The 15,412-nt window shown below is 45.7% G+C and overlaps 1 protein-coding gene across 7 annotated transcripts in view; it reads right to left on the bottom strand.

The window, feature by feature from the left end:
* Positions 1-14,588, bottom strand: part of MTMR3 (myotubularin related protein 3) — a 203,931-nt gene extending 189,343 nt beyond the window's left edge. For 4 of the 7 annotated variants that reach the window (XM_050923684.1, XM_050923679.1, XM_050923678.1 and 1 more), the window contains exon 1: positions 14,467-14,588. In XM_050923684.1, coding sequence (XP_050779641.1) covers positions 14,467-14,481 — 15 coding nt within the window. In that variant the 5' untranslated portion in view covers positions 14,482-14,588. The remainder of the gene's footprint in view (positions 1-14,466) is intronic. The other 3 variants (XM_050923682.1, XM_050923680.1, XM_050923681.1) reach the window with 2 other exon arrangements.
* Between the last annotated feature and the right edge of the window lie 824 nt (positions 14,589-15,412).

Raw genomic sequence — 15,412 nt, forward strand, 5'->3', positions numbered from 1 at the left:
ACCTGGAGTAACTGTCATTTGGTTACCATGGTACCAGGGATTTGTTTAGCCTGGGGCTAACATACCTGTTCCTTGCTACTTTACTGTAGCCATCTGGCTTTGCCCCATCACATACACAATTACCTTCTGTGCAAGTAAACTGCTCTTAAACTCCCTTCATGCCCTGTCCTTTGTTACTCTATTGTCAGTTCATGCTCTTAGTTTTGTTCATATTACTCTTTTGAATAATTTTATAACAGACACTTGATGAACACCTCAGTCATTAAGGTTTTGATCTCCTCTTTTCCTATTGTGGTTTTAAGTGAGTGCATGATTGTGAGGAAAGTGACATTTTGGAGCTCTGCGTGCAGTTGTGCAGAAGCCCCAGGAAAGAATCTCAGTCTGGAGGGCAGGGCAGACAAGGCTAAACCAGCAGACAGTTTTTGCTGGGAGCTGAGCTCTACCACTACTCAGCTCGTGAACTCACTGCTGCCTGGAACTCTGAGGAGGAATTTAAGACACACAGCCTCACGCAGTTTAGGTACTAGGGTCACATAAGAGGGACTCCAGTGTGCTGCATGGTGACCTTCATCCCTCCCTTCCACTCTACAAGGATAGCTTAGAAAACTATTGCTTACCTCATTCCCCTCCATAACTCAATATTACAGAGTCTTTAGTTTTAAGTTCTGCCCCCCACTTCTCTGCAAGACAGTTCTGTCCTCCCTATGTGGCTGGCATGAAGCACTTCTATGACTAAGGTCATAAACAGTGGTAGAGGGAGCTGTTCAATACCAACTGGGGAAAGGAAAAGCATTTAGAGGCCAAGGGTCCAATCTTCCTTGATAGACACAGAAGAGGGAATATTTTTGTTCCTTCCTAAAATGTTGCAATCCCACTTAAGTATAAAATTAATGCCACTGACATACATCTGATTTTCCAACCTCCCAGTTAGAGATGCTACAGCTATTATCCTCATTGCCCTTTTCTGTTACTGTTCCACTTTGATATCCTCTCTAACATGCTCAAATGCGTGTACACAACTCCAGGTTTCATCTCAGAATCAGCTGGATTAGAAGAGATGCCTAGCAGGCCTTCCATTGTGACAAATGATTATGTTAGCCTTTTTACATCAATCTCTTCTGGCCTAGGTTATTAATTATTATTATTCTCCATTATTTCAAGACAGGGGTCCATTAGTTTTCCCTCACCATTATGAATTGCGATTACTTCACCATGTACAAAAGACAGAAAGATTCAAGTTTTTCACTACATTCACAAAGGAATCCTGAGTATTAATTAGTCTGACTCTAGGCTCTCTCACTCCCAGGGTACACAGCCCACAAAAAGGGCCAAACGCTACACTGTCTGTTATTAGCTAAGTTACAAATAGGCTTGGAAGATAGTTGGAATCCCCAAACCAAAATAATATATCTATACATAAACTGAAAAATCAGTTTTTTCCTATTATAGTGTAAGTTATGCAAGCCTTACGAAGGAGAAAAGGTCTTCAAATAATTCTTTGAGACAGAGAAAGATGGCACTGAGGTAGGGGGAGAACGTGGAACAGTCAAACAAGATCAGGGCAGAAAGATTTCAACAGAAGACGCTGTTCAAGGTGAATGTGATTGTACAATACAAGAGACAAAGGCAAAAATATGGGAGAGATGAGGTCATACGTACACATGGTCAACATTATGTAGGACCCTGGAGGGGAAGACCAGGAACTTGAACTTAACTCAAAGGATGCTAGAAGCTTTTGGAAGGATACAGATTGATGGGTTGGAAAAAATCTGGAGGAGGGAGCGAGAAGTCTCGTAGTGGCATTTAAGCTTAGATAGTTCATGTTCAGAGGATCTGAATCTTTCGTTTGTAAAGTGCTTAGCACAGTAGGACCCTGGTGTCATTGGGGTCCCTAGGTGATACTTCGATAGAAATAAAGCTAGAGATAGCATGGACAAAGTTATGCAGCAGGGAGCGAGAAAAAGGGGGAGATTTTGGTAATGATTCACAGCAAGAAATGAGAACTTAAAATCTGAATGTATGCAATTTAAAATAATAAAATTGTAAACAGGATGACAGTTTGTACCCTCTATCCAGTAAGTACTGGGTAAAAAAATTTCAAGCCCTGCTGATGGCACTGTACTCACAAAGCTTCACCAAGAAAACATTGCTGCAACAAAGCATGAGTATTCTGGTATATAGTCTGCTTACAAATTCAGAAGCTGTTGTACACAGCTCATTAATGATATTTCTTTGAGACAAGCATTTTCCTGTAGCAGTTAATATGTACGCTGATTTACTGGATGGCTAATTAAAATTCTAAGATACATCTGATTTCTGGTGTAATGGTTTCTCAAACATTTCTAAATGAATAAAAAGTCCAAGCCACTACAAAAAATGGATGTGTATGAAAAAAGTTAAAGATTTGTTTAAGGAGAAACAGAGAAGACTGAATTCAGACAAATTAGTGAATAGCTTCATTTCTTATATGTTAATCATTTAGTCAACAATAAAGTTGTGGCAACAGAACAGAGGAACAAGGGCAGAAGTACAGTAAGCCCCCAAACTAGAATCTGCTTCTACAAAGTCAGGGATTTCTGATCTCAAAGTAGCATTCACCCATCCGTGTGAATAATTTCAGATGTTTACTTAATTCTTCATACCAGTTCCCCAAATCAAAAAAATACAAACTAATTTTCCAGTTCTGTCCCCAGTGATGGTCCAAAACAATCTAGAACTATATGAACATGGATCTCCGTTCTTACTTCAGTTTAGAGGCAAAGTGCTGCTAGAACTACTTTTACTTGACAAAAAGTTACACTAAAGCTTGTGTTTTGAGATTAGTCTCCTAAACCCTCTAAACAGAATTTGATACACATCCCCAACAAGCCACTATCGCACTATTCATATACATCGGAAGACAATCTGAAGAAAATATCACAGAAGAAACAGGAAGACTAAGCCAGCATCACCAGTAAGGAAGTTCATGACTACTCACACAGTTTTAAAGATAAAGATAGCACAAGGCAGTCTGCAGAGTTACAGAAGTTAGTAATGACAGTGAAATCTTTTTTTTCTTTTTTTTTTTTAAAGGTGGGAGAGAACACTGAAAACCACAGCAAGACATGATGTACAAGCAAGAAAGCCAAATTAGATATTTTCTTCCAAATTTACCTGCTGATTGTTTCTGTACTAGAGCCTGCAAGTCTACTTTAGATCTAGGTCCCCTGACCTCATGTTTCCTTACTGCTTTCTAGTTATAATTTTACAGGTATTTTTGGGTACCTGTGAAGATTTCAATTGGCATCCTAAAAGCAACTCACAAAACAGTTTAATTGATGTTTACATTTTAAAGTAGAAATTGAAACCAGAAGTCTATTTTCTATTTTACCCTATAACAATTTCATTTGATTTTGAGTCAAGACAACACTGTACGTTTCTTTTTATTGCTCAGTGATTGTGATGTTCCCCTGGTGTTATACGGACCGAAGATCTGCTAGGTCACTCCAGTCCTCGACTCTGGGAGCCAGCCTTACCCTGCTCTGCTTTGAGAACCCCATCTCCTGGGCTATTCATGCACAGCCTCTAGCATGTAAGCTGCTCCCAACTATATGAGTGAGCACTTTTGGCCAGCCACTGCTTGGATTGTGCAACTGAATGACACTAACCAATATCGCCAGTCCCAGACACAACCTTAAGAACCTCCATTTTGCAGTGTCCAGTTATGCCCGCTGGACACTGCAAGCTTATGAGTCTGCCAATTTAACAAAGAAATTGATATGTACCAGGCTTGTTATCCCAAGGGAAGTCTCTGACATGCTTCCAACCAAACACATAGCTTCAGATAGAACAAACAAATTAACTACAAATCACTTAATCTAAGTCAAAGTACAAGAAGTCAGATTTGGTCAAAAGAAATAAAAGCAAAATGTATTCTATGCTGATCTTAACACTTTCAGTGTCCTTACAAGTTTAGTTACCTCATTGCAATCCCAAACTAACCAAAGGAAGGGGGAGGAGGGGTGACTCACTCAGAGATTAAGGGTTTGGCTACACTTGCAGGTGTGCAGTACTGGGAGTTACAGCTGTCTTCGTACAGCTGTGTGGGGAAAGCGCTGGAGTGTGGTCACAATGACCGCTAACAGCGCTGCAGTGTGGCCACATTTGCAGCAGTGTTGGGAGTGGTGCATTATGAGCAGCTATCCACAGAGCACCTCGTCCCATTCTGGCATTGTAGGAAGGGGGCGGGTCATTCTGTTTCCTGTCCCAACACCCCATGATGCATCACTTCACATCCCAGCAATCCCTGTTTTTCCATCCATGTTTGGTACCATCTTGACTCTCTCAACGGTTTCTGTGCAGCGTGACTTCTGTGGGAAATGGAGCCCGAACTGCTGAGGAGTATACTGACGAATCTCACCAGCACATCGCGTTTGGCAGTTGAGCTATTTCTTAAAATCTAAAGTGATGAGGAGTCTGACCCTGATAGCGAGTCACCTGACGCATATGACACTAAATTGCTTCTGGCATTCACTTAAATGCTCAGCACTGTGGAAAGCCGCTTTTGGGCTCAGGAAACAAGCACTGAGTGGTGGGATCACATCATCATAGAAGTCTGGGATGACGAGCAGTGGCTGCAGAACTTTCGGATGAGAAAAGCCACTTTCATAGGACTGCGTGCTGAGCTCGCCCCCACCCTGCGGCGCAAGGACACGAGATTGAGAGCTGCCCTGACAGTGGAGAAGCAGGTGGCTATTGCCATCTGGAAGCTGGCAAGTCCAGACAGCTACCGATCGGTCAGGAACCAGTTTGGAGTGGGAAAGTCGACCGTTGGAATTGTGTTGATGCAAGTTTGCAGGGCCATTAATTGCATCCTGCTAAGAAGAACCGTGACTCTGGGGAATGTGCAAAGCCATCCACAATACCTTGCACAAATGGGCTTCCCTAACTGTGGAGGGGCGATAGATGGGACGAATATTCCTATTCTGGCACCTCTCCACCTAGCATCCAAATACATTAATCAGAAGAGGTACTTCTCTATGGTTCTCCCAGTGTTTGTGGATCACTGTGGGCGTTTCATTGACATTAACGCAGGCTGGCCTGGAAAGGTGCATGATGCATGCATGTTTCGGAACACTGGCCTGTTCAGAAAGCTGCAGGCAGGGACCTTTTTCCCAGACCAGAAGATCACAGTCGGGGACGTTGAAATGCCCATTGTGATCCTTGGAGACCCTGCTTACCCATTAATGCCTTGGCTCATGAAACCACATACAGGGAAGCTTGACAGGAGCAAGGACTGGTTCAACTACAGGCTGAGCCGGTGCCTAATGACTGTGGAGTGTGCTTTTGGCCGTTTAAAGGGGTGCTGGCGATCTCTGTATGGGAAGCTAGACCTGGGGAAAGCAGCATCCCTGCTGTTATATCCACATGCTGTACTCTCCATAATATTTGTGAAGGGAAGTGTGAAAGATTCAGTCAGGCATGGATCTCCGAGGTTCAATGCCTGGAGGCTGAATTTGCACAGCCAGAGAGCAGGGCTACTAGAGAGGCCCAGCACAGGGCTTCAAGGATTAGGGATGCCTTGAGGGAGGAATTTGAGGCTGAAAACCAGCAGTAATGTTTAGTGCCTTGCAAGGGAGTGAAGTGCAGTGGTTACAATATTAACAGGAATCTGTTTTTCCTAAGCTGATTTGCAGTGCCTGTTTCTTTCCTGGGCTAAGGTATCTTCGACTTTCTGCAATAATGAAGACTGTTTACAAAGCAAGAATTCATTTATTGAAAAGAAAATAACTTTATTGACAGACACAACATTCTGGGAACCTAAAAGGGCAGGGAGGTGGGGTGGGGAATTGTACAGTCATAGGTTTGAATATGTCCTGTCTAGAGTGCTGTGCAATGACTGCTGCACTTCAGAATGCCTAAACTGCATGGTGATGGGGGTTGAGTGCAGAGGGTAAGGGTCGTAGTTCTCAGGGCTGGTTGGTGAACGTACAGGTGTTAGAGGCAGCTGGTGGTGGTAAGAACCTAGATGCTGGGGAAGGGGGTTTGGAGCTGACATTGGGGCACAAGGGAAAGAGCTTTGGGATGGGGTGGTGGCCGGCGCGGTAGTGCTCTGCCTGCATGGCTACGAGCATCTGGATAGAGTCCACTTGGCGCGCCAGGATTCTCATCAGCTGCTTTGTGCTTTTCTTCATGGCTGCTGCGTTTCTCTGGCGGATCCTGCTTTCCCTTTCCCTCCAGTCCTGCACGTTTTGAATCTCTGTGGCAGAGTGATCCATAAGTGCTTGCAGCAGGTCTTCTTTGCTTTTTCGTGGCTTCTTTCAGAGGTTTTGGAGTCTTTGAGCTGTTGATAACACGGGCAGCCAAGAACTCAAGGTTGCTTGTGGAAAGGCAAAAAAGGTAACACTTAACAGAGGCAGCATTGGGAATAACTGTCTGAGACAAACACACAGTGAAGGAGTAACATCCTCACAATAGCATAATTTTCCCATACCAAAGAGAGCTCACATAACCCACAGGAGCCCCGAAATGGTGAGTAAAGGGGACTGATTGCTTCAGGGCTGTACTGGGGTTTCTGTGCATTAGAGAAAGCAAATAGCTGCAGGGGGCACCTACACTGAACACTCTCCCAACCTTTTCCACAGGAGTTGATCCTGGAATATCTCTTGCTGCTGCGAGTCACCTGGGAAGAGCAGGAGGGTCTTCTACAGCAATGCTGATTCCGCCCTGACCCCTATGCAGCTTGCCTGTGTGCAGCAATGGTTCTCCTCCCCCTTCCCCTCACAGCAAAGTGGCGCGGACGCGTTAGCCTGACTGGGACAAGGACCACGGTGGCTCTCCCAATAAACTTGCACAAGCGCATTGCCCACGCTCTGGCTGAAACTTTTGAAGAGATTACCGAGGCTGAATACCGCGATGTGATAGACCACATCAATGCACTATTCCACATCTAGGCATGCATGTATGCAGAACCCTCCCTCCTCTCCTGAAAAATTTCCATCCTAAAAATAAAAACCGCTTACCAGGAACCCACTCCTCTGTTTGTCCTCCACCAAGTACCAGCTGCTGCAACTGGCTACCTTCCTCCTGGCTTCAGAAGAGCTCCTGGCTGCATGCCTCCAGGGACTCCGGGGTGTCTCCCCCCCACCCCAGTATCCTCACTCTCTGTTTCCTTTCCCCTCCACCACCCCCCCCCCCCGCTCTGAAGTGTCCATCGTGGTCCTCGGATTGGCAGTGGGGTCACCCCCAAGTATCACGTCCAGCTCTTTTTAAAAACGGCAGGTCGTGGGGGCAGCGCTGGAGAGGCGGTTTCCCTCACGGGCTTTGCAATAGGCACTCCGCAGCTCCTTCACTTTAACCCAGCACTGCAGCGCGTCCCAGTCATGGCCCCTTTCCAGCATGGCCTTTGATACCTGCCCAAAGGTACTGTAATTCCTACAGCTGAAGCGCAGCTGGGACTGCAGAGCTTCCTCCCCCCAAACACTGATGAGGTCCAGCAACTCGCCATTGCTCCATGCTGGGGCTCGTTTGGTGCATGGAGGCATGGTCACCTGGAAAGATTCACTGATTGCACTCCACACCTGGCTGAGCAAACAGGAAGGGGATTTTTTAAATTCCCAAGGCATTTAAAGGGTGGGGTCACCTGAGGCCAGGGCATCAGAGTTCGAACTGATGAGCAGAGTGGCTGAATAGGCATTCTGGGATACCTCCAACTACCTCTGGAGGCCAATAACAGCACTTTTGGTGGCCACACTGGTGGAGCAGCACTGCATCACCAGCGCTGCAGTCGTTATTCCCCAGGCTGAGGTGGAGTATATGCAACGCTGTAGACAGGGAGATACAGCACTGGATGTGCCTTGCAAGTGTGAACAGTGAGTGAGTTGCAGCGCTGTAAAGCCACCACTAGCGCTGCAACTCTCCAGTGTAGCCAAGCCCTAACAGATCCTTTTGTTGTCGCCTAGGCCAGCATCCTTTGTTCCTGTGAGGCTGGGCTGGCTTTGTCCCATACATGCCCTGATGAGGTGTGAACTGCCTCTCTGCTCCTGGAGAGTTTTTGCCTGTGCTTGTTTTAAGCCATAAGGACACATTTTCAGCCTTCTAACTATATACATGAAATTACAACCTATAACATTACTGTAACAATGCTCAGTGCTTCAAGAGCACTCCAAAGACATGCAACATGACAAGTTTTTCATTGGATACCATACAATCATATTATAAGGATGAACATGGGGGTGCAGGGTGCTCCCCGAGGTACAAAGTGTCACAGTGAAATCTCTTTTCAGAGGCATGGAATTCTGTGGCACCTTATATACTAACAAACATATTGGAACATGAGCTTTCGTGGGTGAATACCCACTTCGTCGGATGCATGTATTCACCCATGAAAGCTCATGTTCCAATACATTTGTTAGTCCATAAGGTGCAACAGAACTCTTTGCTGCTTTTACAGACCCAGACTAACACGGCTACCCCTCTGATTTCAGAGGCATGTTCCATTACCACTTAAGGACATATCAATGTAAATAAAAGATTAGTTGAGTAGTCTGAGGTACCATCCTTTGCCTCTGAACTCACACAGTGTTTTACAACTATATTTTTCCTTCTATATTTTACTCTCCCCTACTCCTGTGTAAAAAGGCCAACCCTAAACACATACTGCACACAAATTTCTCTATTCTCAGTTCCATTAACGACTAATACTTTGACAAACTCCGACAACCACCACGACAACTTTTTTCAGATTGAAGTGTCCTGTTATTATACTCATCAATCCCAGACTGTATCAAATATAAATTCAAACTCAACTGTACAGCTTTAAACAGAGGCAATTCGTTAATAGTCATTTGTGGTCCGGTTCTGCTTGCCCATCCTCTTCCAAGAAGTTCTATAAAACTAAATCATGTTCAAAGAATCTCTTGTCAAACAGTTTGAATTAATCCACAAACTGAATGCTATAATATCTATTATAAATATGAGGTTAGTGATAGCATAGTTTGAGTCTCATTAAAGTACATATACATGTTCACTGAATCTTTAGAGACTATCAGAGTGCCAAAGCCGGGTTCTGTGCTAACTTTGTTAACTTGTGTATGTTTGATAAAACAGGATTTGTTTAAATGAGATATTGCTCATTAAATGAGATATCGTATTGTTATCCAAATAAATATTAATTTTGAGAGAACACTGAAGCAGGATGTATATGGTTCCAGTCAACAACCTGACCCACTGTTGCTAGACCTGCGTGCCAACCTCAAATTCTGTAGGTCACAGATTTTGAAGTACCTTTTTCCCAGAACTGATGTGACATCTATACATTAGATTTTGTATACCGGATTACATTTAGTTACAGACAAATTATGCTTTTAATAGAACAGAAATAAAAATGAAAGGAACAGCTCTGTTCTTGGAACAGTGAAATGTTAGCCTTCTAAAAGAGCCAACTAAGGAAATCGAGCAACAAAAACTAATTAAGACTCAAAAGGGCTAACTAAGGTCTAGCCCTGCTCTCCCCAACACCATAGCTTCCAAAATGATGATTCCAGGTCCCAGCACAAAAGCAGCTTGCCGAGAAACGGCAAGAAAAGAGTGCAGATTTCTCCCAGAGACTAAGGTGAAGGATGAGGAGGGATTCCAATCAAGTTACTGTCCCTGGATACTAGTTAGGTGGCTTTGCTTTTCATCTCAGCTGGCCATGGGACATTTTAAGGCCTCCACATCCCTAGCTCAGCAGCTGGAAAGGAAAATGAGTTATTTACTTGCAGAAATTCCCTGACTGCTACATGAGCCTACACTACTCTACACCTACACCCCCATCAACAGTAAAAGGAAAAATCTTTGCTACTCTACACTTCCTCCATTGCCAAGGGCTGTGCTACTCATAGCTTTCCTGAGCAGTTGGAGCACAAAAAAAAAAAAAATATTCTTGACAGTTTCCCAGCTGCTACCCACACCAGTATGAATAGAAGTCTAGTCTTGCTTTACTGTTCTTTGCCAGAACTACAAGCAGAGGCTTTCTGCAGTCTCAGAAAGATCACTGTTACACTCTACATTCAGTTTGCATTTGGAAGGGATATTTTGCCAGCATAAGAGCAGGAAATTTCCCACCCCACCCCAAAGAAGTTAAAGCTTGAATTCTGATACCTTCAGACCTATACCTGCCATTAAAAGCCTTTCAGTGCTAATTCGAACACTTGAAAAATTAACTTGGCACAAAACCACCCTTGTGTCTATTGGCAATTACCCTCAACCTACCAGCAATTTTGTGGCATCACACTAAAGATCTCAGTAACTGATAGTACTTGATTTCACCACACAGGGAATTAGAGATAGAAGCATATTTCCTCAGTGCAATGCATACCTCCCTAGTGCCATTTCCAGAGCAATACAAAGTTATATTCACAGTTTTCTGGGGATCACTGGTCAGGCTATTTTCTAAAGGGGTAAAGCTACAGCTGACTCTCAAACAAAAAACTGCTTTCTGAAATCAATACTTGTCAGCCTCCAACTCTTCACACCATCTAAACAAAGAAGATAGCAAAGTATAAATGTTTGGCACAAAATAAAATTCAAATGCTGAATTTTTATGACTTGTTTTTAAAAAGTGTACACAAGTATAGTAAAGAACATCTGGGCGATATAAACATGGATACTTAAATCAAAGTTTGTTTCTGAACCAAAGTAACACTATTAACTAAGCTAACTACAGACAAAATTAAGAAGGAATCAGTGCATATCTACAAGGACTTATAAGAACCTTGAGCTCTCGCTTAAAATACCACCTCTTCTGATATAATCAGCAATACTGTACCAATTGGAGTTACATGCACTGGAATATAGTTCTGTGATTTAAATTAGCAAGAGGTGTCATGTCTCTTCTTCATACCTAATAAGGTGATCCCATAAGCCTCACCATAATTTTGCTCTGAAAACACAATAGTACCAGTTTTGAATTCCTCCTCAACTTTGCATCCTTCCCTATACAGCCGTAAAACTTTTTTAAAATGCTCCATCCTTTCCATCCCTCTAGTAACAGAAAATACCTTGTTTATCACCACATGAAATGGCACAGCACTTACTGATCTTCTCTAACTAACTCTGGTAACACAGCAATAGGAGCACCATGACATTTCACTTCCCCCTTCGCAAAACACCACACAGAACTGTTCCTTCCAGGCTCCTTAGACTCTTGGAGAAGTGCCTCTCCATCACCCTCAATGACATGTAAGTGGATAAGATCTTTTCATACTGTGATAATCTGGCATTTTACCTCTACTTTCAGCAACTTGGAGCTACCTCTCCCCTATATCTTCTGCTATGAGATACTGCCATTTTCAAACCCATATAAATGGGCAACTTCTCTCAAGCTGCAACCACCAACAACAAATTTAAAAATATTAAAGCTAATGTTTACAAAAATTATATAGTATGTAGGTTGGGAGAAGAGTGTCTGTACATCTGGGTACAGTGCTTAGATTATCCACAAAGTTTTTTAAATATCATACGCTACATAGAGTACATAATCAGCAATAACCCAAATTTAGGTGAACAGATTTAACAATACAGTTTAGAAGTTAGAATCCAAATACTCAGGTACATGACTCATGAAAAGTTGTCCAGAGATTTGTTTGTGCAAAGCAAAATACACCTCAACCTCGATATAATGCTGTCCTCAGGAGCCAAAAAATCTTACCGCGTTATAGGTGAAACCAGGTCATATTGAACTTGCTTTGATCCACTGGAGTGTGCAGCCGACCCCAACCAAGCACATTATATCCGAATTCATGTTATATCGGGTCACGTTATATCGGGGTAGAGGTGTATATTAATCGAGTGGAGATTGTCCCTCAGTAATTTGAGGATTAGGTTGGTTGTCCATATAGAAAATACAATCCATGAGGAATACTACACATCATTCCTAGTCTGCACAACATAATTCCCTGCATAAGGAGAAACCACTTAAACACTGATCTTTGAATCTTTAAAGCAGTGCAACAATGAAGATGGGTAGTCCTGATGGAGCTCCAGGGTAGGATCATACAACACTTGAGAGAGAGAAAAAAAAATCCAGGCTTATGTTTTCAGGAACAATAAGCAAGCTCAAGATCTAAATCCCTTTAGAGAATTTAGGAAGGGGGACCTGCATAGCTAAATCCTAGAGAAACTCCAAAACATACAGAAATACTAGAGCATTATGTTAAAATGCTAAACCAACATGACACATTGTAATATATGACATGAGCTATTTTAGAGAGACTTCCTCCCCACCCCCATCTTCTCTATTACCTGGACTAAGAATAATCTTCAGGAGGCCCCAGTGTTTATAATTTGAAGCCAACCTCTCCCTTACTGCCTTTCCCAAAATCCATGTGGATCAGATGATACTCTCACCACTGAGATGCCACAGCTACCTCTCAAGACTCAATCTTGAAGTGTTCCCTTTCAAACCCAACCTCCCTCAAAAGCATAACACTGCCATTCCAAACACCACAGTAATCTAGTACTTGCCTCAGGAACAATCAGTGGGGCACAATCCTGTGCCGCATATCAAATTCTAGAAGCATTCTCCCCTTTCCACCCCAAGGGGCCCCTCACAATAGCACCCCATAAAATAGCATAATTCTGCACTCACATTCCTATACTCTGCTAATACTCTTTCCCAGCCACTCCTAAACATTCCCTCATCTACACCATCAGAGCCAAGCTGTGCCACACGGCCCTTCACATCAACACTCCTTGATCTGATTCAGGAAGGCAGGGGCTCCATTCTTGCTTCTGAACCAAAACCAGCATCCCTACCACATGTGTGGTAAGCCTGTGATCCATGCACAAGGGGAAAAAAAGGGATTTCTGCACAGGTGGAGTGGAAGGAATGAAGGGAAAGTGTGTCTTGTCTGGAAGTCTTTTTGTTTTTTTTTTTAATTTTTAAGTGGCAAATAGACACAAAGATGATGTCTCTGCCTTAAGGGAAAGGGTTGAGGAACCTGACTCCTCCTCTCACTGGAGTGGTATCTACCATGTGGTGTACTTGGACATTTGATGGAAAAGTATGGGAGGGGAGGGGGGGAGAGAAGAAGCCAAGCCCTGGCTCCCTCTAGGAAGAGGATGGGAGAAGAACTCTCTGATACAGGAGAAGCTCAGACTCCACAGCTCAGCCAGGCTCCCCAGAGTGCAGGGAGTGCCTGCTTAGATTCCCCTGACACATGAGGACAGTTACCTTTGTTCAGGGGAGTGGGAGAGGCAGTCAAGGCTCCACACACAGTAAGCAATAAAATCCTGAGCAACTCCCACTTGAGCCTGGATCTTTGGTATGGTGGGGAAGCAAAGGAGGTAGAGGGGGGACAATGCAGGCCCAACACAAAGAGGCACACGCCAGTCTCCCTCTACAGCAGTGGTTTTCAGCCAGGGATACATGTACCCCTGGGGCTATGCAAAGGTTTTCTGGGAGTACATCAACTCATCTAGATATTTGCCTAGTTTTACAACAGGCTGCGTAAAAAAACACTAGCAAAGTCAGTACAAACTAAAATTTCAAACAATGTGTTTATACTGCTCTATATTATACTATACACTGAATTGTAGCTACAATATGAACATTCGATTTATTTTATAATTATATGATTAAATAAGTAAGCAAATGTTCAGTAACAGTGTGCCGTGACACTTCTGTACTTTTAGGTCTGATTTTGTAAGCAAGTAGGTTTTTTCAGTGAGGTGAAACTTAGGGGTAGGCAAGACAAATCAGACTCCAGGTAGAGCACTCTGGAAAGGCTGAGAGAGACTGCTGTATAGGAGGCATGGGAGCGTCTCTGCCACACGGGAGGGAGGGAGGGAAGGAAGCCTGGACACCACCCACCTCTGCACCTAGGGGGAAGGAGAAGCCCTATGACCCCAGCGCACGCGCAGACACACGATGGAGCAACTTGCAGGAGCGAGGGGAAAGCCAGGTGCTGAGAACCCCGGCGGATGGACCCCAGGTCGCTGCAGCAGGAAGGGACATAGCGGGCGGGCGGCCCACGCCTCACTACCCCACGCGAGAGAGCAGCCAGCCTCCCTTTCTGTGGGGCTCTCGGGGGCACGGGCGCTGAGTGCCCCAGGCAGAATCTCTCCCCCGCCCGGGACGGGACGGGGAGGGGAGCGGCAGGGGAGATGCAGCCCGGTGCCCCCCGCCCCCCAGGGGCAGCTCTGCCCGGGGCGCGGAGAGGAAGCCCAAGCCCCTTGCAGAGCTGAGACGCGGGGAGGGGCGTGCCCGTCCCAGGGCGAGCGGCAGCCCGGCCCGCGCAGCGGGCTCTGGGCCCGAGGGGAGGGAGGGGGCGAGCCTAGGTCCCCGCGGGGTGGGGGGGCGGACGGCCCCGTGCCTGGTCTGCAGCTCCCGGCCGCCGCCGCTGACAGCCCGAGCAGCTCCCTCCCCTGCCAGGCCCGGGCCCGGGCCCGACGGGCGCCAGGCGGCGGAGGCCCCGCTGCGGTCCCAGCCGAGTGTCTCCTTACCGTGCGGCGGGGCATGGCGCGGGGCGCCCCGGGCACGGCCTCCTGCCTGGGTCGGGGTCGCCAGGCCGCTCTCCGCTGCCAGCGCCTCCTCAGCACCACAACAACATGGCGGCCGCTCAGCGCGCGGGCACGGGCGCCAGGGGGAGGGGCGGGCCCGGCGGCGGCGCGCGGCCCCGTCCTCGGAGCTGTGCCTGTTTGTTCCCCGCGCGCTTCCCTCTGCTTTCCCTGCCCGCCGCCCCCAGCGTGCTCCGCCCAGCCCCGGCCGCCGCGGGGGGGGGGGGGCAGCGCTCCTTCCCCTGCCCCCACCCCCGGAGCTTTGGGATTCTTAACCTTTGTGAGCGGAGGGGAAAGCAGGTGTTGGGCAGCCTCGGAGGACAAAGGCCAGTCTCCTGCATCGCCAGGCAGGCCCCCGGGAGCAGGGAGCAGCCTTACATTTGCACTCTTGAAGCCTGGGAACCGCCACCTCCTGCACCAACACAGCTTCCCGAGTGGGTTTCAACCCTTATCTAAGCTTACAAATCACTGTCACTAAATCCACAGCCCCAGCTTTGGAGAAACAATGATCCATTTGTCAGAGCAATTTCAGTCTGCCAGAGAGATTTAAATGTCTAGGTCTGTGGTTGGCCACAGACATTCTTCATGCAGAAGAAATTCCACAGCAACCCCAAAGGGAATTGAATGCAAAGGGATAGCTGTAGTCCCTTATCCCAGTGGTATCACAAGTGACATCTATTGTCCTGGTTCTATGTGACCCCAAATCCTTGAGGTGTTACATCTGTGAATGGGAGAAACCAAGAGCCACTATAATTGTGCAAGACAAGCCAGTGGTCTCTTCTCCAAACTTTAACGTATTCCATAAAGCAACAGTCCTATCATTCTGTCTCCATAACTTTTCCACCATCACAGGACACACAATTACAAACTAGTTAAAAACTCCTCAATAAAT

This window comes from Gopherus flavomarginatus, chromosome 15 (genome assembly GCF_025201925.1).
Source record: "Gopherus flavomarginatus isolate rGopFla2 chromosome 15, rGopFla2.mat.asm, whole genome shotgun sequence".
Classification (NCBI taxonomy): Eukaryota; Metazoa; Chordata; order Testudines; family Testudinidae; genus Gopherus; species Gopherus flavomarginatus.